This window comes from Chelonia mydas, chromosome 9 (genome assembly GCF_015237465.2).
Source record: "Chelonia mydas isolate rCheMyd1 chromosome 9, rCheMyd1.pri.v2, whole genome shotgun sequence".
NCBI classification, from domain to species: Eukaryota; Metazoa; Chordata; order Testudines; family Cheloniidae; genus Chelonia; species Chelonia mydas.
In genome coordinates, this window is record NC_057855.1 from 49,890,410 (window position 1) to 49,916,019 (window position 25,610).

Genomic DNA, 25,610 nt, shown 5'->3' on the forward strand with positions numbered 1-25,610 from the left:
TAAGTGGCGGGAGCCCAGGAACAGAGCCGTGGTTTGGTGCCTGCTGCCGTGCAACTGGGGCAGAGGATCAGCACTAGGGGCTAGGGCCATGTGGCTGGAGCCTGGGGCCAGTGCCCACCACCACAGGGCTGGAACTGGGGGCAGAGGCAGTCTGAAGCTCTGCCGCCAGAGCTAGGGGTTGGCGCCCAAAGCCCTATGGTTGGAGCCCGCTCCCCTGGGGCTGGGGCTGGGGGTTGGTGCCTGTGGCCAGCACCTGCCACTGTGCGGTTGGAGCTCAGGACTGGAGCCGAGAGCCAGTGCCTGTTGCCATACAGCTGGAACCAGGGGCTGGAGGCTGAAACCCTGCAGCTGGAGGCCACGGCCATGTGGCTAGAGCCGGGGGTGGGGGTGGGGGTGGATGGTCAGTTGGAGCCTGTGGCTGCACAGCCAGGTTCCTGAAGTCCCGCTGCTGGAGCCTGCTGCCCAGACCCCCTCCCCCAAGGGGAGTCAAGAACTCACCTTGCTCCTGCAGCGTTGTGCCCCACTTCTCTCCAGAGGCGGTGCAGGGCGGTGCATCCAGAAGCAATAAGGAGGGTGGGGCCGATGCTTTGCCCCCGCACCCCTGGAGACTGTCGTGGCTGCGTGAAAAACCCCTGGTGGCCGCATGCGGCCCCAGTGGCCGCATTTGAAAAACGTTGCTCTAGTCAGTGCCTATGCTTTGTGACAGGACAAGGCCAGATGGCTATGGAAAAGTAGTGGGAGATAGATATATTAGCTCCAGGCTAAACAAATCCCTGGTACCAGGATAAATGAAATGGCAGCTGCTCCAGGTCAATTAAGACACTTAGGGCCAATTAAGAACTTTCCAGAAGGCAGGGAGAAGGCTAGGTTGATTGGGACACCTGAAGCCAATCAGGGGCTGGCTGAAACTAGTTAAAAGCCTCCCAGTTAGTCAGGTGGGTGTGCATGTCAGGAGCTGTGGGAGGAAGTTGTGCTGTTGGAGAGGCTGAGTAGTACACACCATATCAGGCACAAGGAAGGAGGCCCTGAGGTAAGGGTGAAGTGGAGCTTGAGGAAATGAGGGCTGCTGTGGGGGAAGTAGCCCAGGGAATTGTACATGTCATGTTTCTAAAAGGTCAGCTACCATAGCTGATACTATTAGGGTCCCTGGGCTGGAGCCCAGAGTAGAGGGTGGGCCTGGGCTCCCCCCTCTGCCACCTTTGCCCCCTGATTAATCACTGAGACTGGGAGACACCAGAGACTGTGCAAGGAAGGATAACTTCTCCTCACCTCCCTCGCTGTCTTATGATGAAAATGGCTCAGTAGACTGTGACCCTTGTTTCTAGAGAGAGAAGGGTTACGTGGAGGGTCACAGTGAGCCTCTGAGGCTAGCGAAATCTGCCAGGAAACGCGGGACCCACGGAGGCAAGGACAAAGCTTTGTTACAGCTTGCATGTTTTGAATTCTCTTGGTCCAGCAGGCGTTTCAGTGGGTAGTTAAATAGCTGTATGTGCATGCTTACTACACCCATGTTTGAAATGGCTGTGTAAAAGCTAATGACAGAGAGGATGGGTGAGGTAATATCTTTTACTGGACGAACTTCTATTGGTGAGAGAGACAAGCCTTCAAGTTATACAGAGTTCTTCTTCAGGTCTGGGAAAGGAACTGAGTGTCACAGCTACATACAAGTGTGGAACAGAGAAGGAGTTAATACATGTTGCAAGAGATCACACAAGGTGAAGTGGGTAGATAACACCTCTACAGGCCTAGGACAAAGGAGGATTACTGGGTTACTGCCTTGCAGTCTAAAAGCTCTTTTCTACTGAGCATGGGCTGTGGAATATTTTCAAACCTTCATAACTTCTCCATTTTATCTTCCAGTTTTTGCAGGTGCCTAAATCATGCACTTCCTACTCCTTGTGGATGTGCTTTTAGGTTGATTATTATTTATGTGTATTGCAGTAGCACCCAAACCCCAACCAAATCACACCCCATTTTGCTAGGCACTATACATAGTGTAAGAGACACTCCCTGCCTTAGATTTACAGATTATAAGGCTAGAAAGAACCATTGTGATAATCTGATCTCTTGTATAGCACAGGCCAGGGAACTCCTCCAAAACAATCCCTAGAGCAGATCCTTTAGAAAAACATCCGGTCTTGATTGAAAAATTGTCAGTGATGGAGAATCCACCATGACCCTGGGTAAATTGTTCCAGTGGTTAATTACTCTCACTCTTAAAAATTTACATCTTATTTCCAATCTGAATTTGTCTCGCTTCAACTTCCAGCCATTGATTGTGTTAGACCTTTCTTCACTAGACTGAAGAGCCCATTATTAGATATTTGTTCCCCATATAGATACTTATAGACTGTAATCACGTCACCCCTTAACCTTCTCTTTGCAAAGCTAAATAGATTGAGCTCCTTGAAGCTATCGCTCTAGGGCATGTATTCTAATTCTTTCATCATTCTCATGGCTCTTATCTGAAACTCTTTCCAATTTATCAACATCCTTCTTGAATGGGGGACACCAGAACTGGACACTGCCTTAGGGAGTTTACAATCTAGATAGACAAGAGAGAGGAGGGTAAGGGGAAGGAGTATAACATACAAGTAGAGTGAACAATATGATAGTGACGTGTTTGTGGCATGATAGTACCACAATTTTTTTTTTTTTGCCAGGCTCAGCTCTGGCTGGCTGAGTTTCTGGCTGTCTCCTCCCAGTAGTGTCTTCCACCTGTAGCTGATAGGAAGATGGGAGATCTGGTGTCCCTGAAAGGGGAATCCTTTGCACAGTTCTGGGTCTGGGGTGCTGGGGAGAGGGTTTAACTCCAGCTGATCTCAGCTCTCCCCTAGAGGCTGTACCTGCTGTAACTGCTTGTCTTCCCTCCAGGGGGCTCCTTCCAGTGGTCTCCTCAATTAGATTCAAAGTTCAGGGACCTTCCCCACCCCTTTTTAAACTAAAAAAAAGGTGATTTTTTTTAACCCTCTTATAGTGGGAAAATGCCTGACTGAAAGGATTTTGCTCCAACTTTCTAGAAGCATTCATGGGCTGGCAGAGACCGGACCTACAGAATGCAGCTCTGGAGGCGAATGTGTTGGAAAATGATCAGTATGTGTTATGCACAGGGAGGTACAAAGGCAACTGTTTTGCATCCTTAAGCAGAGTGGCCTCTGCAATACTTGTAACATCCTTCCACTCACAGCGCTGTGTTTTCAGAACCCTTGTCTTCCTGGTCCATGCTGTCCATTGTCTGTGGCCATCACTTGTCAGGTCACTTTGCCGAGGGCTGGACTGTGCAGGTAGAGCCCAACAGTAAATTAACTTGCCCTTTGATTGTTAAGTCCTTTAGCACAGGACTTTTAATTTGGCTACTCAGTGCCATGCATACGAAATAACCAAAAATATAGCCCTCCATTGAACTTTGGAACACAGTTGAATTAAGGAGGCATCTATTTTCCATTTCCATCCTTTTTTGTTATTTCCTAGTCAAAGAGAGGCTGGACTATGTAGAAGAATATCAGAACTTGATGACCAACTCTGAAACCATGGGCATCGAGATCTTCGTCATTCCAAAGGTGGGGGTTTTTGCGGCCACAGCCAATCGGTACACTCCACCTGGGTCAGCTATCTACAAATGGACTGATGGAAAATTCCTGTCTTACCAAAACATCCCCACCTACCAAGCTCAATCCTGGTGCTATTTCACCATAGGAAAAAAGGTAATTCCGCTTTTAGGGTTCCTTTTGTGCTGTGTCAAATTGCAAACGCGAGATGACAGCTTCTTCTCAGAAGGGCTGGCCCAACTTTGAGTCTTGTCAGGGTTAATGTTTTAGGGCCAGATCCTTAGCTGGTGTAAACTGGTGTAGCTCAGTTAATTTCAACAGAGTTGTGCTGGTATAATGGGGCTGTCCCCATGGCTAATCTGCACCTGTACATAGATGATTGGGAAGGGAACGTTGCTTTTTTTGGTTTTACTATTGTACAAAGCAGCAAAAATCCTAGCTAAGCTGATATCAGTTACTGACACGCCATAGGAAATAGATACTTGTTTGTCTCTCCATAGCATTCAAAGCTCATCAGTCAGTCCTTCTTGAATTACTATTCTCCACAGCATGTAGGTCTATATGAAGCCTCCAAGCCCGTGATTTTCTGCTCAAGACTCTCTAAAACAACAATTTGTTGCTGCTGATTTCTGGTGGACTTTGTCTGCTCTCAGCTCAGACATTAATAGGTTTCTATTAAAATCATATTTGTGAATGTCGCAATGTCCTGTTCCCATGCAGGTCATGTATCCAGCAGAATTGTATCGTGGATGGATTTTAATAAGTCTAATGGGTATGACTTTCCCAGTCTAATAACTGGCTTTCCAGAGAACTGGGCTGTGTGACACATGCCCCCTTTGATTCCATAAAACTATGTAAAGTCCCCATTGTCCAGAAAATAAATTCGATTTTCGAACCTGGGCAGAACTCCATGTCTGTAACATGAATCTAGAATCTTAGCCGGGACATGCTTCCATTTACGAGATCTGGAGCCAGATTCTCTTCTCCATTGTCCTAGTTTTATGCTGTTGTGACTCCATGGATTGTCCAGTCTATTTCCAGCATAAAAGTGGTGGATGGTGGAGTGGAGAATCAGTAAATTGCACATTGCTTCTGCTGTAGTTTGCTTCCCCTTTTCTGATGTACTCGTAAATGGAATCACACCTTATGTTATGTGTGTGACTGTCATGGTTCAGGGCCAGCTGCTCCCATGGCCCAGCTCTTATCTCCCCAAGTGCACCCCACTCCCAGCGTCAGACCTCGTGCCTTCGCCTGCCCTGCAGGGAATCCCGCGACTCTCCTAGTCTTAGACTGGGCTGGGGGCTGCAGTGCCCTGTGACTGCTTAGCAGGTGGTAGCACAGTGGGTAGCACAGGGCGTGACCAAACAGCCTTCTCAAAACAAATGATTGTTTCCCCTTAGCAGCAGGGAAACAGCGCAGCACGAGAGAGAGGATTTCAAACAGTGAAGGCCTTTACACTGGTCGGTCGGACCAGGCCCGGCCCTCAAGAGGGACCAGCTGCTACAGACCCATCCCACAGGGCCTGTCTCTGTATCAGTCTGTTTCTCCACAAACGGGTCCTGAGAACTGCCTCCTCCGCAGTCACTTTTGATCTGTTTCAGTCCTTTCAACCCGGCTGTGCCAAACCGGGCAAAACAGCTGTGTAACCTAGCTCACCAGCCCAGGCCCCTTGCAAGGGTTTACCTGGAGGTTTCTTATCTATTTGTGTTCCCTTCCTGCTACCTCTGCTAGTCAATATAGTCCTAAAGTTCACATTGCCCGTGACTCGGTCACATACAAGCTTCGTGAATGAACACAGATCTGTAGTAACGGTATTCCTATGTTATTGCATCTCAGCCCCACCTCCTGCCCACTGACCTCTTGCTCTGCACACTGCTCAGCACCTTGCTCCTCATCGCATGGGAGCTTTCTGTGCAGGCGGTGTGCATACGTTACGTGCTCTGCCGTATGCACATGCTGTCTGTTGGGGATGGGCAAAGAGGCTTGTATTTGGATTTAGATTATGTTTAGCTCTGAAGTTTCTGACATTTGGATGATGATCATGAATACCCGGATTCGGGAAAATGTATGTTGATCTGGGGAGGGAGGTGTTGGTAGAAGAACGGCAGCACTTTCCTAGCAGATTGAGAGAGCAGGAGAACCACATCGGGAATTCACCAGCTCCAAAGCCCACCATAATAGCTGGGCCCCAGGGTTCAGAGACCACAGACTCAGCCAGGGAAGCGTCTTCCAAGGAATGTTAGTGGGGCTGCTCTTGGCTGAGAGCTGGCGGCTCTGTGCAGGTGATGCTGTGGTGGGTGTTTGTTCTCTCGCTCGCTTTGTGCTTCCTGTCTGAAGGGGCAGGCTGCTCAGCCACAGAATCTTCAAAAGTTCTCAGCAGCTCCTGTGGCTCTCCCTGGAGCCTGCTGGGGGCTGAGCTTTTTTGAAAATCTGGCCCCAATTGGGAGTGTGGAGACCTTGAAAACTTGGTCCTGGGATCTTTTGCAAAGCTGGCCCTTCGAATCCCACTGTTGGTGGTTGCTCTCTGGCTTCTGTTCTCGTGCCTACAGGCAGAGGTAGGGAGCTGGGCCCGCAGCTCGTGGGAGAGCCGGCCTGCTGTCTGCAAACACTTGAGAAATGTCTTTTCACACTCATGGATATACTGCTATGATTGAAACACATGTTGAAAACAAAGGCCCCCCCCAACTATGTACATGCACTGCTTACGACCCCCCAACTATGTACATGCACTGCTTACGACCTCCCCAACCTCTGTACATCTCCTTTGTCCATACACAAATCCTCCCAATCCAACCCCCCAACAATCACATCCCAGTTCCTTGTGCAGCTGAAGCATAGAACTCCGCGGAGCCAGAATTCACCATGCCAGGGTAAGGAAGGCAGTCAGGGTGGCCTGCCAGCACCTGCCTCTCCTCCTCTTCCTCTCTGCCACTCTCATTCCATTGTAAACAGGTACTGCAGCAGCACCTGCAACATGATCGTGCTCCTGTCCAATTTCTGTTGTGGCAAGGGAAAGAACTGGGCCCCTTTTCTTAAGGATCCTGGATGTACTCTTCAGTTCATGCTGGCTACTCTGGATGTCTCAGTTGTGGAAGCCTTAGTGATAGGAATAATAAAATAAATAGTTGATCTAGCTGTCCAGAAAATGTAATAGCATCTTACTGAAAGAAAAGTTGGGATAGGTTCTGAAAAAGTCCTTTTAAAAATTATGAAGATATTAGCTTTTGCTGTATTTCTGGGGCCCTTCCTAGAGAAAACCTGTATTTCTACTTGTTTCAGAGTAGCAGCCGTGTTCGTCTATATCCGCAAAAAGAACAAGAGTACTTGTGGCACCTTAGAGACTAACAAATTTATTAGAGCATAAGCTTTCGTCGGATGCATAGAATGGAACATATAGTAAGAAGATATATAGATACATACTGATAGGTTGGAAGTTGCCATACAAACTGTGAGAGGCTAATTAGTTGAGATGAGCTATTATCAGCAGGAGAAAAAAACTTTTGTAATGATAATCAAGAAGGCCCATTTAGACAGTTGACAAGAAGGTGTGAGGATACTTAACTTAGGGAAATAAATTCAATATGTGTAATGACCCAGACACTCCCAGTCCCTATTCAAACCGAAGTTAATGGTACCTAGTTTGCATATTAATTCAAGCTCAGCAGTTTCTCGTTGGAGTCTGTTTTTGAAGCTTTTCTGTTGCAAAATTGCCACCTTTAAGTCTGTTACTGAGTGGCCAGAGAGACTGAAGTGTTCTCCTACCGGTTTTTGAATGTTATGATTCCTGATGTCAGATTTGTGTCCATTTATTCTTTTGTGTAGAGACTGTCTGGTTTGGCCAATGTGCATGGCAGAGGGGCATTGCTGGCACTTGATGGCATATATCACATTGGTAGACGTGCAGGTGAACGGGCCTCTGATGGCATGGCTTATGTGATTAGGTCCTATGATGGTGTCACTTGAATAAATATATGGACAGAGTTGGCATCGGGCTTTGTTGCAAGGATAGGTTCCCGGGTTAATGTTTTTGTTGTGTGGTGTGTGGTTGCTGGAGAGTATTTGCTTCAGGTTGGGGGGCTGTCTGTAAGAGAGGACTGGTCTGTCTCCCAAGATCTGTGAGAGTGAGGGATCATCCTTCAGGATAGGTTGTAAATCTGTGATGATGCGCTGGAGAGGTTTTAGTTGGGGGCTGAAGGGGATGGCTAGTGGCGTTCTGTTATTTTCTTTGTTGGGCCTGTCCTGTAGTGGGTGACTTCTGGGTACTCTTCTGGCTGTGTCAATCTGTTTTTTCACTTCAGCAGGTGGGTATTGTAGTTTTAAGAATGCTTGATAGAGATCTTGTAGGTGTTTGTCTCTGTTTGAGGGGTTGGAGGAAATGTGGTTGTATCTTAGAGCTTGGCTGTAGACAATGGATTGTGTGGTGTTTCCTGGATGGAAGCTGGAGGCATGTAGGTAAGTATAGTGGTCAGTAGGTTTCCGGTATAGGGTGGTGTTTATGTGACCATTGCTTATTAGCACAGTAGTGTCCAGGAAATGGACCGCTTGTATGGATTGGTCTAGGCTGAGGTTGATGGTGGGATGGAAATTGTTGAAATCATAGTGGAATTCCTCAAGGGCTTCTTTTCCATGGGTCCAGATGACGAAGATGTCATCAATGTAGCGCAAGTAGAGTAGGGGCGTTAGGGGACGAGAGCTAAGGAAGCGTTGTTCTAAGTCAGCCATAAAAATGTTGGCATACTGTGGGGCCATGCGGGTACCCATAGCAGTGCCGCTGATTTGAAGGTATACATTGTCCCCAAATATGAAATAGTTGTGGGTGAGGACAAAGTCACAAAGGTCAGCCACCAGGTTTGCTGTGACATTATCGGGGATACTGTTCCTGATGGCTTGTAGTCCATCTTTGTGTGGAATGTTGGTGTAGAGGGCTTCTACATCCATAGTGGCCAGGATGGTGTTTTCTGGAAGATCACCGATGGATTGTAGTTTCCTCAGGAAGTCAGTGGTGTCTCGAAGATAGCTGGGAGTGCTGGTAGCGTAGGGCCTGAGGAGAGAGTCCACATAGCCAGACAATCCTGCTGTCAGGGTGCTAATGCCTGAGATGATGGGACATCCAGGATTTCCAGGTTTATGGATCTTGGGTAGCAGATAGAATACCCCAGGTCGGGGTTCTAGGCATGTGTCTGCACAGATCTGTTCCTGTGCTTTTTCAGGGAGTTTCTTGAGCAGATGGTGTAGTTTCTTTTGGTAATCCTCAGTGGAATCAGAGGATAATGGCCTGTAGAATGTGGTGTTGGAGAGCTGCCAAGCAGCCTCTTGTTCATATTCTGACCTATTCATGATGACGACAGCATCTGCTTTGCAGCCTTTTTGATTTTGATGTCAGAGTTGTTCCTGAAGCTGTTGATGGCGTTGTGTTCAGCACGGCTGAGGTTATGGGGCAAGTGATGCTGCTTTTCCACAATTTCAGCCCGGGTACGTCGATGGAAGCACTCTATGTAGAAGTCCAGTCTCTTGTTTCGACCTTCAGGAGGAGTCCACGCAGAATCCTTCTTTTTGTAGTGTTGGTAGGAAGGATTCTACCTTAGTTAGTATGTTGGTCAGAGGTGTATTGGAAATACTCTACTGGCCTTACCAAGCACAGGGTATCAACCTTCCAAAAGGAGATCCAAATATAGTAAAATATAAATTACAGGAGGAAGTCAGTGAAGAGTCCTTTAGGTTGCTGCTGAAAGCACATGTCTTGAGCTGATGCAAGCTTTTCTGTGGTTTGTATTCTCTGCTCTCTTGCCAGCAGCTCATCCAGTTTTGCATGTGGATTGCAAGAAGCTTTAATTTGCTTAGAAGACACAGTGATCCCATTTTTCTTAAAGTGAACATGCATTGAAAGGCATCCGGTGTCATCACTAGTCAAGGGATATGTATTGTTGCTTTCAGGATATGGTTTTGTTGATCAGTTGGAGAGGGGTCAGAGAAGAGTCACAAGAATGATTAAAAGATTAGAAAACCTGCCTTATAGTGATAGACTCAAGGAGTTCCATCTATTTAGTTTAACCAAGAGAAGGTTAAGGGGTGACTTGATCACAGTCTGTAAGTACCTGTATGGGGAACAAATATTTAATAATGAACTCTTCAGTCTAGCAGAGAAAGGGATAATAAGGTTGAATGGCTGGAAGCTGAAGCTGGACAATTTCAGATTAGAAATAAGGAGCACATTTTTAACAGTGAGGGTAATTAAGCACTGGACCAATTTACCAGGGACCATGGTGGATTCTCCATCACTGGCAATTTTAAAATCAACTGGATTAAAAATAAAAATAAAAAAGACCTAGTTCAAACAGGAATTACTTGGGGCCGTTTTCTGGCCTGTGTTATAGAGGAGGTCAGAGTGGATGATCACAGGTGTCCCTCCTGGTCTTGGAATCCATGGATTGCCTCGGTTTTATTAAAGTACAGAATCATTTCCAGCTTGCTTAGTGCCCAGCCCAAAAGGATTTGCATGCCCCTGGCTGCTTATAAACTGACGGCAAACAAACTGATGAAGAAATGTCATATCCTTATGCAGTACTGCCAACCCCAAGTGTTCAAAAATCATGAATCAGGCCCCAAAAAGCATGAGATATTTTTAAAATAAATATTGAGTTCTTTTTATTTGCCGTCGGATTTCTGAGGCTAGGGTACATTCTGGTTCCATGTTCAAGCTTTTCTCTGCAACCACAAGGGCTGGAAACATAGAACTTGTCTGCACTTGGAAATTTACTGAAGTATCTATCACAAGTGATCTTTTGACACAAAAGGTATAGCACCCAACATAAGGTAATTCTATTTTGGACCTCCTTGTGATGGCTAAAGATGAATTAATCACTAGACTGGAAATTGATGGTTGCTTAAGGACCAGTCAATGTGATCTGATTATATTCAACATGGGGAAACAGAGGATAGTCCCAATCATTGATATATGCACTTGGGGCATCAAAGGAGCTACTTTCCCAAAGCTGAGGAAAATTGTGAGCGAAATTGACTGGGAGGAAACATTTAGACAGAAAAATTTGAATGAAAATTGGGAGTTCTTTAGGAAGAGTTTATTAGATGGGAAAAAAAGCCACGATTCCATTATAAAAGAGGACAACTTTAACTAAAACCCATCTTGGTTTAGTGAAAGCAGTAACTAGAAATAAAATGGCAAAGTATAACAAATGGAAAACAAGGGCAGATAGATAGTAATTGATATAAATTAGAAGTTATGAAGTGTAGAAAATTGATAAGGGAAGCTAAAGACATAAGGGAAATATCCATGACTAGAAGTGCTAAGGACAGTCAGAAGGAGATTTTAAAGTATATTAGGAACAAAATAAATAATAGCAATGATATAGGCCCATTACTAGATAGAGATGGTAAAATTGTTAATAATAATCCAGAAAAATCAAGAGTATTCAATAAATATTTCTGTTCTGTGTCTAGAAAAAAACATGATGATGTGCTTGTATTGCATGAGGATGGCAAAGTACTTTCCAGTCCCTTATTAAGTAAGGTGGATGTTATACATCTACTCAGGATAAACATTTTAAAATCAGTAGGCCTGGATAACTTGCACCCAAGAGTCCTAAAAGAGCTGACAGCTCATTGATGTTAATTTTTAATAAATCTCAAAATATCAATGAAATTCCAGAGACTCAAACAGTGCTACTGTTGTGCAAGTATTCAAAAAGGACAAGTGGGATAACTTGGGTAACTATAGGACAGTTAGCTGCACATAAGTCCTGGGCAAAATAATGGAAAAGCTGATAGGAGATTCTATTACTAAAGAATAGGAATACAATTAATGATAGTCAATATGGTTTTATGGAAAACAGGTCTTGTCAAACAAACCTGATTTTATTCTTAGAGGAGATTACAAGTTCGGCTGATAAAGGTAACTGCGGAGATGTTATAGACTTAGTGTTTTGTAGGGCATTTGACTTAGTACCACATGATTAAAAAATTATTACTATGTGATATCAGTAAAGCATACATTAAATGAACTCGTTACCTGGGAGATCTCAAAAAGTAGTTGTCAATGGGGAATCATCATCAAATCCGGAGTGTTTAGTGAGGATCCATAGGGATCCGTTCTAGGCCCAACACTATTCAACATGTTCATCAGTGATCTGGAAATAAATATAAAATCACTGCTGATAAAATTTGTAGATGACACAAAGGTTGGTAAATAATAATGAGGACGGGGCAGTTCTACAGGGGGATCTGGCTCACTTGATGAGGTGGGCCATTTCAAGCAAAATACATTTTTATACAGCCAGTGCAAAGTTATACATCTAAGGACAAGGAACGCAGGGCACATCGACAGTACGGAGGACTGTATCCTGGCAAGCAGGGACCCTGAAAGGATCTAGGGGCTGTAGCGGGTGCACAACTTAAACTGACCTCCCAGTGTGAAGCTGTGGTAAAAGGGCTGATGGGGTCCTTGGATGTAGAAACAGAGGAGTAGTAGGGAGGTTATTTCCCCTCTGTATATGGTTGTGGCTCCCAACATTTTACTAAAGCAACCCACCATTTTGGGGGGCCTACCATTACTCCTGCACACTCTGCCCCTTCTCAGCTCCCTGCTCCCCCATCTCCACTCTGCTGCTCAGTCCAAGCCCCCTGCTGAGCTCCTCCCCCCACAACTCCCTTGCAGTAGCTTTCCCAGCCCTGTCCCTTCCCACAGCCCCAGCTCCAGCCAGCTCCTCTCTCCCTGTGGCTGGGCCATGATCACTACCAGGCCGCTGACTGTCTCTTTGCTGGCTCCAGCTGCTTCCTATCCTCTGCTGCTGTGATCTCACTCCCCATGCTGCCGCCTGCTGCCCAGGGGAAGTGAGAGCGTGGGGCTGTGGGGCGAGAGCACATGCAACCCACCTAGACCCTTCCTGCAACCCACTGGCGTGTCGTGACCCACCATCTGGTAAACACTGGTCTCTGGCATCGGGGAGACCGATAGTGGAATATTGCATCCAGTTCTGGTGTCCATGTTTTCAAAAGGATGTTCAAAAATTGCGGAGGGTGCAGAAAAGAGCCACAAAAATGATTCAAGGGCTGGAGAAAATAGTGTAGATTCAGGTGCCAGGCTCTGAAGCCCAGCAGGCGGGGAGGGTCTCCAGGCCCGGGCTGGAACGTCTACACTGCTATATCGAGCCCTGTAGTGTGAACCCCACAAGCCCAGCTGACCTGGCCCTGAGGCTTTCTGCAATAGGGCAGGGGGAGGTTGCAGTATGGACGTTCCCAGAGAGCTCAATCTGTTTAATTTCTCAAGCAGAAGATGACAGTGTCTGACAACCTTCATGGGGCTCTTTAATCTAGCAGGAAATGGCATAGCAAGAACTAATGGCTGGAAGCTGAAGCCAGACAAAGTTTCAGTGAGAAGCAAGGCACCCAATGCTGACAATGGGGGTGGTTAACCACTGGCATGAACTACCAAGGGAAGTGGTGGATTCTCCATCTTTTGTCTTCAAATCCAGCCTGGCTGCCTTTCTGAAAGGTGTGCTTTAGTCAGACACAGGTTTAATCACATTCAGGAAAACCTGGGTGAAATTCTCTGGCCTATGCTATACAGGAGGTCAGACTAGATGCTCTAATGGACCCATCTGGCCTTATATTCTATGAATAACATTCTGCGTGGACACACTTATTCTGGAACGAGTACCAGTAGTTAACTTATTGCTTGTAAGGGACGTTGGGAAATACTGACTATACAAGGAGCTATACCAAAGGTATATACCAAAGATAACATTTGCAGTAGAAGGAATTATTTTTCCTTATTTTGGAAACTAGAGTGAGCAATGGAATTTTTGGTTCGGTAGCTGAGCCAATAAATTAGAAAAAAAACCAGCCAGTGCATTTCAAACCAAAACTGATTTCTTTTTTTTTTGTTTTTTCTTGCTAAAAAACTGAACTTTTTTTGCATGGGTCAAATGCAACGTTTTGAATGTTGCTTCGAATGAACATTTTGGTTTGCAAATGTCTTTTCAAAATGAAATGTCAAAGTGGTTTGCTTAAAAAATGTCAAAACAAAACATGTTGGCCTTTCCGAAACAAAATCAGGGTTTTTTTCGCCTGAAACTATTTGCCGAATTTTCTCTAAATTATTCCAAACAGTTAAATCCAAAACAGTCTGCGAAGAGTTACAAAGGGATCTCGCAAAACTGGGTGACTGGGCAACAAAATGGTAGATGAAATTCAATGTTGATAAATGCAAAATAATGCACATTGGAATACATAATCCCAACTATACATATGAAATGATGGGGTCTAAATTAACTGTTACCACTCAAGAAAGAGATCTTGGAGTCATTGTGGATAGTTCTCTGAAAATAGCCACTCAGTGTGCAGCAGCAGTCAAAAGAGCTGTGTTGAGAACCATTAGGAAAGGGATAGATAATAAGACAGAAAATATCATGTTGTTTCTATATAAATCCATGGAACTCCCACATCTTGAATACTGCATGCCTATGTGGTCACCCCATCTCAAAAAAGATGTATTGGACTTGGAAAAGGTTCAGAAAAGGACAACAAAAATGATTAAGGGTATAGAACAGCTTCCATATGAGGAGAGATTATGAGACTGGGACTTTTCAGCTTGGAAAAGAGAAGACTAAGGGAAGATATGATACAAGTCTATAAAATCATGACTGGTGTGGAGAAAGTAAATAAGGAAGTGTTATTTACTTCTCATAATGCAAGAACCAGGGGTCACCAAATGAAATTAATAGGCAGCAGGTTTAAAACAAACAAAAGGAAGTATTTCTTCACAGAACATGCAGTCAACCTGTGGAACTCTTTGCCAGAGGATGTTGTGAAGGCCAAGACTATAAAAGGGTTTAAAAAAGAACTAGATAAGTTCAAGGAGGATAGGTCCAGCAATGGATATTAGCGAGGATGGGCAGGGATGCAAAACCCTATTCTGAAGTGTCCCTAGCCTCTGTTTGCCAGAAGCTGGGAATGGGCGACGGGATAGATCACTTGATGATTACCTGTTCTGTTCATTCCCTCTGAAGCACCTGGCATTGGTGGTTTAGTTGGGGTTGGTCCTGCTTTGAGCAGGGGGTTGGACTAGATGACCTCCTGAGGTCTCTTTCAACCCTAATCTTCTATGATTGGCCACTGTCAGAATACAGGATACTGGGCTATATGGACCATTGGTATGACCCAGTATGGCTGTTATGTTCTTATGTTAAATTTGTGAATAGTTTCAGTGCCCCGAAAAAAGTATTTTTTGGCAAATTCACTATTCACTGATAACATTTTCACCCAGCTCTGTGACAGTTTTAAGTCTGATTGTGATGGGGTGGATCGGCCCTGCACTGCTACCGAAAGGGTTCCAACTGGAAGTCAGGTATAAAAGCCTGCAGAGCTGCTCAGTCAGGGCTGGCTGCTGAGGAGGAAGGACGCTTGGCAGAGGCTCCAGCCCAGGAGCTGCTACAGCCCTTACCTACGAGAGCTGAAGACCCAGAAACTTGGGCCAGAGGCCTGAAGCTATCAGAAGCCCAGGGAGTGCCGGGTGCTGAGGAGCCTGGAGATCTCAAAGCTGAAGAGCCAGAAACCTGGACCAGAGGCTTGCGGCTGTCAGAACCCCAGGGAGCATCTGGTGCTGGGGAACCTGGAGACCCTGATGCCATATGGACTACTGCTGCTGGAGAACTGGTAGGAAGTGACCCAGGGAAGGTAAGGGAGTGGCACCTTCCACCATAATGAGGTCAGCGTGTTTCAGTAGGATTCACTGCTGATCCTGTGGTGGACCGCTGTGCCACTGGCAGGGCCCTGGGTCGGGGCCTGGTGGAGTTGGGTGGGTCCTGGCCCCCCTACCAGGGGTCACCACCCCCTTGCAACAGCCCCAGTTACCTGACCCTTGTTTTGTCTTCAAAGTGGGCAGCTTGGACTCCAGCTGGTAGGCTGCGCTATCCCACTAAGGGAGGGGGAATTAGGCAGACTCTGGTCATTGGGCCGCACTGTCCTAGGGGCACATTGCATGGACTCCGGCCGCTAGGCTGCATTACCCCACTCGGGGAGAGGCAGTATGCGGACCCTGGCCACTGGGCCACACTGTACTGACTACCGGGGTGTGTGTGTGGAAACAGACATAGGCGTAGAGAGGCAGGTTACCACTCCCCCCCCGACTCAAGGGGTTGACGAGGTACAAAACCCGCCACACTGACGAATTGTGATTATGCTAGTGCTGTCTTTTCAAAAGCTACACAAGCTCAATTCAAAGCTCTCAAGTGATAAGTGTACCACTTTGCTCAGTAAGATGCTCCAATGGTTCTTTATCTTCATTGTTAACAAATTGCATTTTTTCAAGTTTGAATTTTTCTAACTTCCACATCTAGCCTGTGGATCTTGTTCTGCTGGTGAGAGCTAGATTACAAAGCCTGCTGGTCTCAGAAAGCTCCTCATCTTGTAAGTGTTTGTAGACCATGATCAAGTCGCCTCTGAACCTTCTCTTCAATAAGCTATTGAGATTGAGCTCCTTCAGTTTTTAACGGCCTTCAGGAAGGTGTGCTTCCCGGATGCTGGGACTGGAAGACGGGGGGTGGATCACGTGATAATTGCCCTGTACTGTTCATTCCCTCTGAAGCATCTGGCACTGGCCACTGTAGGAACACAGGATAGAGGACTAGATGGACCACTGATCTGACCCAGTATGGCCATTCTTATATTCTTATGACCTTGAATCATTCTTGTAGCTCTTCTGAGTCCTCTCCTGGTTTTCACCGTTGTTTCTGAAGTGCGCACCTTGGAAGTGAACTCTGATTTTTTAAGTCTGCCTGTAGCCTAGTACCTACAAGAGGCCAGATAAATATTTTTATAGATAAATATAATATAGATAAAGGCCTCCCTGGCAACAGCCTATCTTACCTGCTCATGGGACAATCTGACCTCTGGGTAAAGGGTGTATTCATTTATCTGTTCATCAATTCTCCCATCTGTGCTGTACAGAACCTAGCACCCAGCTCCCTGCCTCTCTGCCCCATCATTCACAACCTCCTCAGCCAAAGTGGAGGGAATGACGCAGAATGGGAGAGGTGAGAGCGAATCTGGTGCACTTGAACAAGATGGTTTGAGGGGGATTTCCAAGGTTAATGCTCCTAATCTGATCGCTGCTAGCCTGGTTGTAAGGAGCTGGTGTTGTGGTCCTAGCATCAGACCCACTGCCCAAGGGAGTCAAGAGAGAGGAAGCTTTGCAGTGACTCCACTGAGCTTAGGATCAAACCCCTATCTGACAGTGCCTTCTGCCCACATGAGCAAGAAGAAAGAGCCAGAAGGGATTGGACATTATCATGTGAAGCCAGGTATTTCCCCACCTGGATAGAACTCCACAGATGCTGTTCTTCAGAGCATCACATGGACTGGAAGGTAAATTATCTTGCGAGTAAAGTGTGGGGGGTTGGATTTTGTTTTTTACTTTCAGTAAACCCTCCCTCAGCCACAGACAATGCATTGAATAGAAATAATCCAATATTCACCCTGAGTGATTCTCACTTTCCCACCTCTTGTCATTAAGATCCTTTCTATCAGAGTGCTTTTTGCTATATTTTGCATTGTTAGGTAGATATTAATAGAGGGGCCATGTCTTCTGGCTATCATCCAGCCCTGCCCACATCTGCAGACTGAGCAGGCCTTTCAGCGATTCCAAAGCCAGAAGGGACCACTGTGATCCTCTAGTCTGACCTCCTGCATAACACAGGGCAGGGAATGTTCCTAAAATAATTTCTAGAGGAGAGCTTTTAGAAAAATGTCTGTCTTCCTTTAAAAATGTCCAGTGATGAAGACTCTGCCAAAATCTTTAGTTCCAGGGTTTAATTACCATCACTATTAAAAATTTAAGCCTTTTTTCCAGTCTGAAATTGTCTGGCTTCAACTTTCAGCCATTGGAGTTTTTTACACATTTCTCTGCTAGATTCAAGAGCCCATCATAAATATCTGTTCCCCATGTAGGTGCTTATAGGCTGCAATCAAATTACGCCTTAACCTTCTCTTTGTTAGACTCAACGAGCTCAAGCTGTTTAGCTTATCACCATAAGGCATGTTTCTAATCCATTAATCATTCACAATTCAACATCCTTCTTGAATTGTGGGCACCAGACCTGGATTCAGGATGTCAGCAGTGCTCTCAGCAGTGCCAAATATAGATTCCTTTGTTTTTGCATCCCAGCATCACATTAGTTCTTTTGGCCACAGCATCACACTGGGGGCTCATGTTCAGCTGATTCTCCACCATGACCCCCAAATCTTTTTCAGAGTCACTGGTTCCCAGGATAGAGTCCCCCGTCCTGTAAGTATGGCCTGCATTCTTTGTTCCTATACAGATACATTTACATTGAGCCAAATTAAAACACACATTGTTTGCTTGCACCCAGTTTACCAAGCAGTCCAGATCGCTGCGTATCAGTGACCTCTCCTCCTCATTATTTACCACTCCTTCCATTTTTGTGTCATCTGCAAACTTTATCAGTGATGATTTTTTGTTTTCTTCCAGGTCACTGATAAAAATGTTAAACGGCATAGAGTCAAGAACCAGGGGCGGTGGAAGCTTCTGAACAGTGGGAGGGCCACTTGCGCCCAGACCATGGCCCCACCCCCCCATACAGCCCCTTCCCCTGAGCCCCTGCCCTTGAGGCACCCCTTTCCCTGATGCCCTTCCCCCATGCCACCCCTTCACCCGAGGCTCCACCTCCCGCACCGCCCCTTCCCCCTAAGGTCCCAGCCCTGCACCGCCCCTTCTCCCCGAGTCCTTGCCCCCATGCCATCCCCTCCCCCTGCCCCTGTGCCACGCCTTCTCCCCTGCCCTCACACCACTCCTTCCCCGGAGGCCCTGCTCCCACACAGCCTCTTCCCTCCTAAGACACCATCCCCTCCCCGCATCGCTCATCCTTAGGGCTGATAAAAGGTGGAAGGGCATAGCCCTCCCTCTTTTAAAAGTGGAGGGGCCATAGCCCCCAGCCCCCCATTCCAGCACCCCTGCCAAGAACCAATTCCTGCGGAACTCCTCTAGAAACACACCTGTTCAATGACAATTCTCTATGTACAACTATATTTTGAGATCTATTAGCCGGTTTTTAACCTATTTAATGTGTTCCATGTTGATTTTCTATTGTCCTAGTTTTTTAATCAAAATGTCATGTGGTACCAAATCAGATGCCTTACAGAGGTCAAGTGTATTACATCAGCACCACTGCCTTTATCAACCGAACTTTGTAATGTCACTAAAAAAAAGACATCGTTAGTTTGACATTGTTCATCAAATGTCTGCTGTTTCCCACATGAGGCTCTGTCACATCTGCAAATTACAATCCAACAATATGAGCATCCTAATCAATTAGGGGTCAGTTACCACATAACTGATTCAAGGGTTCTTAACAGGGTATGTTACAGCTACGCAACCTGTGAGAGGAAAGCTATTGGAGAAGCTATTGGAGGAAAGCTAATGGAGAAGGTAAAGTATTGGATGGAAATTAACATTGTGATTACATGGGCACTTTCTGTCTTCTCCCTGGTATCTGGGGAAATCTTTCATAGAAGATTAGGGTTGGAAGAGACCACAGGAGGTCATCTAGTCCAATCCCCTGTTCAAAGCAGGACCAACACCAACTAAATCATCCCAGCCAGGGCTTTGTCAAGCTGGGCCTTAAAAACCTCTAAGGATGGAGATTCCACCACCTCCCTAGGTAACCCATTCCAGTGCTTCACCACCCTCCTAGTGAAATAGTGTTTCCTAATATCCAACCTTCACCTCCCCCACTGCAACTTGAGACCATTGCTTCTTGTTCTGTCATTTGCCACCACTGAGAACAGCAGAGCTCCATCCTCTTTGGACCCCCCCTTCAGGTAGTTGAAGGCTGCTATCAAATCCCCCCTCACTCTTCTCTTCTGCAGACTAAATAACCCCAGTTCCCTCAGCCTCTCCTCGTAAGTCATCTTTGCAATGGGAGGTATTCTAACAGTAGAAATAACAGCTTTTCTTAAAAGAAAACAGCCAAGGTTGCTGGTCTTAAACTACTCCAACAGCAATCTCATCAGGGATGCGTTCGCATACAGATTGCAAACAAGCAATTATTTTTCTCTTCCTAAATCCATCCTTGCTGCAGGATGAAACAGAATCCCCTGTTGCATGCCTTTGAGTGGCTGCTCACTCTAAACAACCCTGCTGTGAGAGGCCCATGCATTCGATGCATTCGTGAGTTTTGCTGGAAGCTATTTTTTTCTTCACTCTGTAGCAAAGTTCAGTTAAAAATAAAATTGCAGTCCCTTTAAGCCTATGACCTGCCAGATCAGATGCCTGTCATTTGTAGGCTTTGTGATAGGGTGCTTGGAGAGCCAGGCAGCCTAGCAGGTAGCACACTCAATTTCCAGCCCCTTGCTCTCTGTTAGGGCAGTAGAGGGGCTGGTCCCTGACCCTAATCTGGAATCTTTGGCTCTCCACCTGCATCTGGGCAACAGCCCTTAAGTGGCTGTGTGAGGGGGACCTGTTCCTTCCCTCTCCACATATCCCAGCCCAGGGCCCCGTGGGAAGCAACGCTGGCATGGTTCTCCCTTCAGGGAGCCTAAATTCACTGGCAAAGCTAGAGAGCCTTGTGGGTCTGTTGGTTAAAGAGGTTTGTGCCTGTGAGCTAAGAAACTTCTCCCTTTGTTCTTGGTCCTTCTGTATTTGGAGGAGCTGGACTTTGTACGTTCCTTACAACTAAACAAGATGTCAGCAAAGAAAGTAGCAGCCTCCATCAATGTATCCTTCCAGCTTTGACTAACTGCTTGGATCAAAGAGGGGCAGCACATGTGTAGGAGTGAGACCAAGTTTCCAAGGAGACTAGAAAGATTGTGAGCTGCTGTTCCTGTTGAACCAAGATGGAACAAATAATGGAGTTACTTCCAGAAAACAAAAATTCCCAGCACAAATTAAAACAAGACCTAAAGCAGGATCTAAAGCGAGAGCTGGAGGTTACCCGGAAAGGGCTCAGAGGTGACGTGCATGCTGAGAGGAGATCCCGTCTGGATCAGCAACTACCAAGTGCTCAGATGGATTGGGAAACCCAGCTGTGACACCTAGGCTGGAATGGGGTTGACCAACAACCTGACTGCCACAGACCAGAGATTCTGCCAGGAGATAGTGTAGACCAAACAAGCTTTGGCCAATCTAGAACTTGCTTACTCTGATGAGTTGCAGCAGTTCAGCCCCCCCGAAGGAAATCAAAGGGTCATTGACCATAGCAGAAGGCAGTTGCCTAAATGATGAATTGGGCCAGCCAGGGGACATTTACAACAGTTTGCTACCCTGTTTGTAACGCGCAGAGGGCCAGAGGGGAGCGGTCAGGCTGTCCCAGCTCAAATAACTTTGTCCCAGCTCAAACATCCGATGAAGTGAGCTGTAGCTCATGAAAGCTTATGCTCAAATAAATTTGTTAGTCTCTAAGGTGCCACAAGTACTCCTTTTTTTAAAAAACTCTTGGAGGTTTATTTGGCTTAATTCAACACTATAGCTCAAATGAATGGCTGGGAAGAGGGACAGAAGGAGGGCGACGATTAGCAGCCATCTTGGGTGGTCCAGCTCTGATGGTGCTGCATAACTTACCCCCAGAAAAGAGATTAAGTTATCCAGACCCAGGACAAACCTTTGAAATGTGGTTTGGAGCTAGCCATGTAACTTAGGCCTTGGCTAAACTGGGAACTTACATTGGCATAGCTACGTCTCTCAGAGGGGTGAAAAATCCACACCCCAGAGAGACACAGCTGTGCTGACCAAAACACCTGGTGTAGACAGACCTGGATTGATGAAAAATTTTTTCCATCAACCTCGCTACCGCCTCTCAGGGAGGTGGATAGCTACAGCAATGGGAGAACCCCTCCCATCAGCGTACATAGTGTCTACACCAGCGGTTGTCAACTTGCGGCCCATTCAGCACAGAGCTGCGGCCCATGTGACATCCTCAGGCCCAAACAGGTAGATGACACATTGTGGGCTGCACGTGCGGCCCACAGTGGTAAATAGGTCGAAAGCCACTGATCTACACTGAAGCACTACAGAGGCACTCTAGCTGTTGAAGTGTAGATATAGCCTGCGCCAGCCGGGGCACAGCTAAGAGCTCGGAGAAAAGGGAAAGAAGAAACTTCACCTGAACCAGCAGAGGATCTGCACAGACTTGTGTTCCTGGCATACCCAGATACCAATGTGGCCTTCCAGGATAAACAATGTGTAGGTGCGCAGCTAGAGTTGGATCTGCAGATCAAGATCGGTGGAAGGAGGCCACAAACGCTCCAAGAGGCTGTGGAATTTGCCACCGAGCTAGACTCTCTTTTTTTGCAGCAATGCACCAGAAGAAAAAGCAACCAGGTGTGGGGAAGTTGCAAGTTGATCTCTCTGAGCCTGGTAAGTGCAGCTGTGTCTAATATGAGTGATAAAAGAGGGGATGCTAATCTGGCTCATGACACTTTTGAATGATTAGAAAAAATGATACATTTGGCTTGTAAAACAAAGGAAATTGGCAATAATGCACAAACTAAAGGAAACAGTTTAGTTAAATGCTGATACTGTGACAAAACTGGCCACAAAAAGATTGTAATAAATTTAAGGCAGGCCAAGACCAACTGTCACAGGTGTGTAATGAAACCTCTTTCCTAGTTTGGGAAATGGGGAACACCAAGCTGAAGGGACAAAGTTTGGGGGAGGTACAAGGATCAGACCCACAGATCTGGGCAGCTAAAGCGCAATATTGGGGGTTTAGCTATTAAATGTGTAATAGGATGTATCCTGTGTATTGGAATAGTTGACACAGGCTCAAACATAACAGTTGTTAGACCTGATGAAGAGCTCTGTGTAAGCTGGAAAGTTTGTCTCTTTCACTAACACAAGTTGGTCCAATAAAATATATTACCTCACCCACCTTGTGTCTCAGGCCTGGCCTTCACTCAAAAGTTGGGTCGACACAGCTACGTTGCTTAGGGGTGTGAAAAAGCCACACCCGTGAGCGACATAGGGCTTGGCTACACTTACGAGTTACAGTGCAATAAAGGAGCCCCGGGCGCACGAGCTCACTACCCGTCCACACTGGCAAGGCACGTAGAGCACTCTGACTCTGCGGCTACAGTGCTGCTGGTACTCCACCTCGGTGAGTGGAATAGCATTTGCTGTGCCCCTGCTGGAGTGCCGCGGCACCAGTGTGAACGAGGTGTTTCTTTACTGCACTCTGATCCGCCTCCGGAAACGTCTCCTAATCCCCTTAAGTCAAGTGGCCACTCTTGTCATTGTTAGGAATCGGCTGTAGGAATGTGGAAATGCCCTTTGAAAGCTCCCTTTCTGACAGCCGGCTGCTTATCTGCTCCGGGACAAAGCAACCATTAGTGTGGAATGCTGAGAGAGAGAGAGGGGTGTGGGGGTGAGGGGGATCTGCTGCTGTCTGAGCTTACAAGACATCATGCTGACATGCTCTCAGCCCCCCCAAAACCCACTCTCTTCCCCCCCACATACACACAACACACTCCCTGTCACACTCCACCCCCCCCATTTTAAAAGCACATTGCAGCCACTTGCATGCTGGGATAGCTGCCCATAATGCACCGCTGCAAGTGCCACAAATGTGGCCACGCCAGTGTGCTTGAAGCTGTCAGTGTGGACTGACTGCAGTGCTTTCCCTGCTGCGCTCTACAAAGGCGGGTTTAACTCAAAGCGCTCTACATCTGCAAGTGTAGCCATGCCCATAGTTAAGCCAATCTAACGCTCGGTAGACAGTGCTAGGGCAACTGGAGAATTCTTCCATCAACCTAGCTGTGGCCTTGTGGGGAAGTGGATTACCTACACGGATGGGAGTATTCCCACTGTTGCTGTCAGGAGTGTCTACACTGAAGTGCTACAGCAGTGCAGCTGCACTGTTTAAAGTGTAGACAAGCCCTTAGTTATTTGACCAGCTGTGCTAAAAAGGCTAGGGGATAGGGGATCCAAAATAGAAGCACCTATTTGGTTCCAAATGGATACAGTGACACCCATCCAAAATTTGGGAAAATTGGGTTTGAATATTGGTCCTCTGGAATTCAAACAAGAAGTTTGGGTGGCTGAAATGGTGGATGAGACAATAATTTGCTTGCCATTTTGACTAATAACTGTGTAATCAGTGCCAGGAAACGTGTCCTCCAACTTCAGTCTGTGGAAATTCCTTTTAAAGATGTAGCACAGGTGAGACCAATGGTTTGTAGGCATTTGTTTGCAGTGAAAGAGTTCTCCTGCCCCTGGGGTTGGACACTATATCAGCTATGTGCTGTGATAGCTTTCCAGCAAGGGAACAATGGGGAGTGATTGAAACCAGTTCTGAGACCCAGGGTCTCAGGGGAATCTTAGCTGCTAAAGCTCTTTATGGCTTCGAATCAGGAAATGATCCCTGTTTGCTGAATGTCTCTGATAAGCAGCAAATATTACAAAGGGAACTGTGGTTGCAAAATGTGAACCAGTGGATCTGGTAAATATCAGTAGAGAGGAAAACTATAAGAGGGAAGTAGGGGAAGGTGAGCTCCCCGAGTTTCTATTGGACTTGCTGCAGCACAATGCTGTACATTTAAATGAAGAAAAGCAGAAGAGTGCAGGAGACATTCTGTTCAGGAATCAGGAAGCTTCTCTCCTGTCCCAACAGAGATACAGGCTGTACTGCATTGGTCTAGCCCAGGACTGATGCTGTGGGAAACTAACCCGTTAACCATCCACCTCACCGGTCACCGGCAGCAAAAAAGGGAAGAGGCACTACAGGCCGTCGCTGAAATGTATCAGGGAGACACAAGTGAGCCTTCAGCCAGCCCTAGGGCCTCACCTGTGGTGCTGGTTAAGAAAAATGGTGGAAGCACCAGAATCTGTGTGGATTATAGAAAACGAAATGAAGTCACTTTAAGGGATTCTTCTCCATTACCATGAATGGATGATGCTCTGGGTGCTGTAGCAGGTTCAGTCTGGATTTCACAGTGGATCTGAAAAGTGGGTATTGACTCCAAAGGACAGGGAAAAGACTGCTTTCAAAGCAGGACAAGGCCTCAGACTGGTGGCTTGCAGCCTGTGCAATAAACCAGACACATTTGAGAGGCCCATGGAGAAGGTGTTACATGGCATACCCCTCTCAGCCTGACTGTTATACCTAATAGATATAATTATGCATGCTAAAGCATTCCAGTGGGAACTCATACATCTACAGCTGGTCTGTGCTAAACTGATGGCTGCCAGTCTGAAAATGAACCCCGGGAAATGTGAGTTTTTGCTCATAGAGGTAATCTGCCCTGGGCACACAACCAGGGAGGGGGAATTCCCTTGACGAAAAGAAATCTGAGGCTGTACAGATCTGGCCAACTCCCTGAACACACGTTTGCACAAAGATTTGCAGGGCTCTGCTCCTGTTCCACAGGGTTTATGTGTGGGTTTGCCAATATTGCAAGCCCACTGCATAGACCGGGTAAGACGGGGAAAACCATTTCCGTGGTCAGCAGAGTGTGATGTATCATTTTCTGAGTTGAAAAAGGCTCTGGTGACTAATCCTGTCTTGGCCTGACCATGTTTCAAAATCTCTTTCAAATTGGACACAGATGCTGATGCTTATGGTTTGGGGCCAGTATTGACACAAGAAGACAAGGGACGTGAGCGGGTGATGGCTTATTACAGCAAACATCTAAGCTCTCTGGAAAGAAATTATTGCAGCACCCAAAAGGAACTCCTGGCAGTGGTTAGATCTACAGAACATTTTCATCCCTATCTGTGACGGGAGTTCTTTATGGTCAAGACAGACCATGCTTCCCTGCAATGGATCTTTAGATTCAGAAATCCTGAGGGGTAGCTTGCCAGGGAGTTGGAGAAACTACAGTGCTGTGATTTCACAGTGACACACAGGCCATGGTAACTGTGATGCCTTGTTTGGATGGTCTTGTTGGGAAGCTAATTGCAAACCCTGCCCCAAGCAGGAGAGCAAGGAATTGGCTGCTCAAGGGAATGGATACGCCTCTCTTCCTCTAATTCGCAGAAGTCCCCATGGTCCTAGTTCATTCATGGGAACAGTGGGGGTGGGGTTTCAGGAATGGACC

General features: G+C 46.5%; 1 protein-coding gene across 1 annotated transcript in view; it reads left to right on the forward strand.

The window, feature by feature from the left end:
* TSPEAR (thrombospondin type laminin G domain and EAR repeats) overlaps positions 1 to 25,610 on the forward strand; it is an 84,949-nt gene that overhangs the window by 36,932 nt on the left and 22,407 nt on the right. The window contains exon 7 of the mRNA XM_027835070.3: positions 3,472 to 3,704. Coding sequence (XP_027690871.2) covers positions 3,472 to 3,704 — 233 coding nt within the window. The remainder of the gene's footprint in view (positions 1 to 3,471; positions 3,705 to 25,610) is intronic.